The sequence below is a fragment of the Morone saxatilis genome, unplaced genomic scaffold, assembly GCF_004916995.1.
Source record: "Morone saxatilis isolate NCDOM2014 unplaced genomic scaffold, NCSU_SB_2.0 Contig146, whole genome shotgun sequence".
NCBI classification, from domain to species: Eukaryota; Metazoa; Chordata; class Actinopteri; family Moronidae; genus Morone; species Morone saxatilis.
The window spans coordinates 309-2,130 of NW_023339703.1; the positions used below are offsets into that span (position 1 = coordinate 309).

General features: G+C 43.1%; 1 protein-coding gene across 1 annotated transcript; it reads left to right on the top strand.

Moving 5' to 3' along the window:
- Nucleotides 1-316: 316 nt before the first annotated feature.
- LOC118323799 (alpha-tubulin N-acetyltransferase 1-like) lies at nt 317-1,186 on the top strand (the record flags this gene model as incomplete). The annotated part of the gene is made up of 3 exons (XM_035655828.1): nt 317-543; nt 844-901; nt 1,073-1,186. Coding segments are annotated over exons 1-3 (303 nt in total), but the record flags the coding sequence as incomplete, so codon positions are not given.
- Between the last annotated feature and the right edge of the window lie 636 nt (nt 1,187-1,822).

The following is a 1,822-nucleotide window of genomic DNA, read 5'->3' on the forward strand; positions in this document are numbered from 1 at the left end:
TTGCCTCTGCAATTAGTTATGTCCTGGTTACATTGCCCGCTCACCTGGCTCCAATTCTGGCACGAAACCGGCACCACCCTCCGTCAGCATTACCCAATGTTGGTCTGAGGTGGAGCATCTGGAGGACATAAGAGGAAAAAACAGTACTACATGAGACAGATAATCTGTGAAAAAAACAGCTCCCTTTGGCTCATCCTAGTGCTCCTAATGACATTCGCAGGAATCCACCAACCAATCAGAGCCAAGAAGGATAAATGATTATTGACTCTCATTCCCAGGGCGTCGAATACAGATGCTTTGGGACTCTGGGAATGAGACTAACAATCAACTATCTTCAAGCTTCCAACCCAAAACATCTTTCAGCAAATATGACAAAAATTTATTTTTATAAAACCTACCTACTGCACCTTTAATGTTAACATTTAACAGTGTTCATGCTCGCTCTCCACAGGCCCAACAGCTCACAGCACCTATAACAAGTGCTTCCAAGCTGCAGTCCCAGAGGCACCAGCTCTACCTGCTGAAGGACGCAGAGAGCAACGGGTACATCTCACATCCTTCCCTCAGCTCGCACTCATTATACACCCATTTTCCTCGCTTTCTCTGGTCTGACTGAGCTGGTCCTGCTCAGCTCACCAGCAGTCACACTGAGTCATACTGTGGTCACAATGCATGTACTGTAGTGTTGAGACATACAAGACACTGTGTTTAATGTTCATGGCAGCAGCTCGCCTCAAATCACCAAACTGAGAAACTAGGTTGAGAGTCTTACTCATTGCACTTCACTCTACACCCCCCTCCACCCCAACCAAACTCGCTGCCCCTCCTTTCCCCTACATACAGAGGACGTGGTGTGGTCGTGGGATTTCTCAAGGTCGGCTACAAGAAGTTATTTCTGCTTGTAAGTAAAATTTTCTTTAATTCTCTTCATTTTATTTTCTAATTTCTGTCTTTTCAGGCCAGCTGTAATCAGAATCAGAATCAGAATGATTCCACATGCTTCACTGATTTCATTTCTATTTGAACTTTTTTGTATCAGCTGTAAAAACATACGTGTTGTATTTCTCTTTAGGACCTACAGGGCGTGCACATAGAGGCAGAGCCACTATGTGTTTTGGATTTCTTCATAGCAGAGAACTTGCAGCGACATGGCTACGGGCAGGAGCTGTTTGATTTCATGTTGCAGGTAAGGCATTCCTCTCTGGTGCAGATTACTAGAAACCACACTCAATGTAGTGGAGGATGTTCTTTATCACCTCTCAAGGCTGTTGACTTCAGAACTAGTTTTTTGTGGGCTTGATTGCTTGCCAAGACAAATCTTATGATGAAACACAAAGGAATGTTGTTGTGACTGCACAGACCTTTCGCCTAATATACTTGCAAAGGGAGGCTGGTTCCAGAAGTATTTCCCCTCACTGGAATTCTGCAAGTGAAAGCATTTTTTGATTATATCCTCGTTATAACCCGACCAATACTGGATTACCAATACCAATATAAATATATAAATATTCAATATTTAAACTGGTGCTTTAGTTAGGCAGGTAAAGGTATACAAAAAACAGAAATCAGGAAATCTTTTTAATGTCATGTGATGCAGATAACCATGGAAAAAAACTAATAATAATCAGTTTATTCCTTGAGCATAGGCAGTAAAATGGACATAACAGAAGTTATCTCAGAACACTTTTCAAAAGTGGGGCGGCTGTGGCGTAGAGGCAGAGCGGGTCGTCCCCTAATCGGAAGGTGTCACATGTGGAAGTATCCTTGAGCAAGATACTGAACCCCGAATTGCTCCCGATAGTGCAGTGCCCGTAGGAAGTAT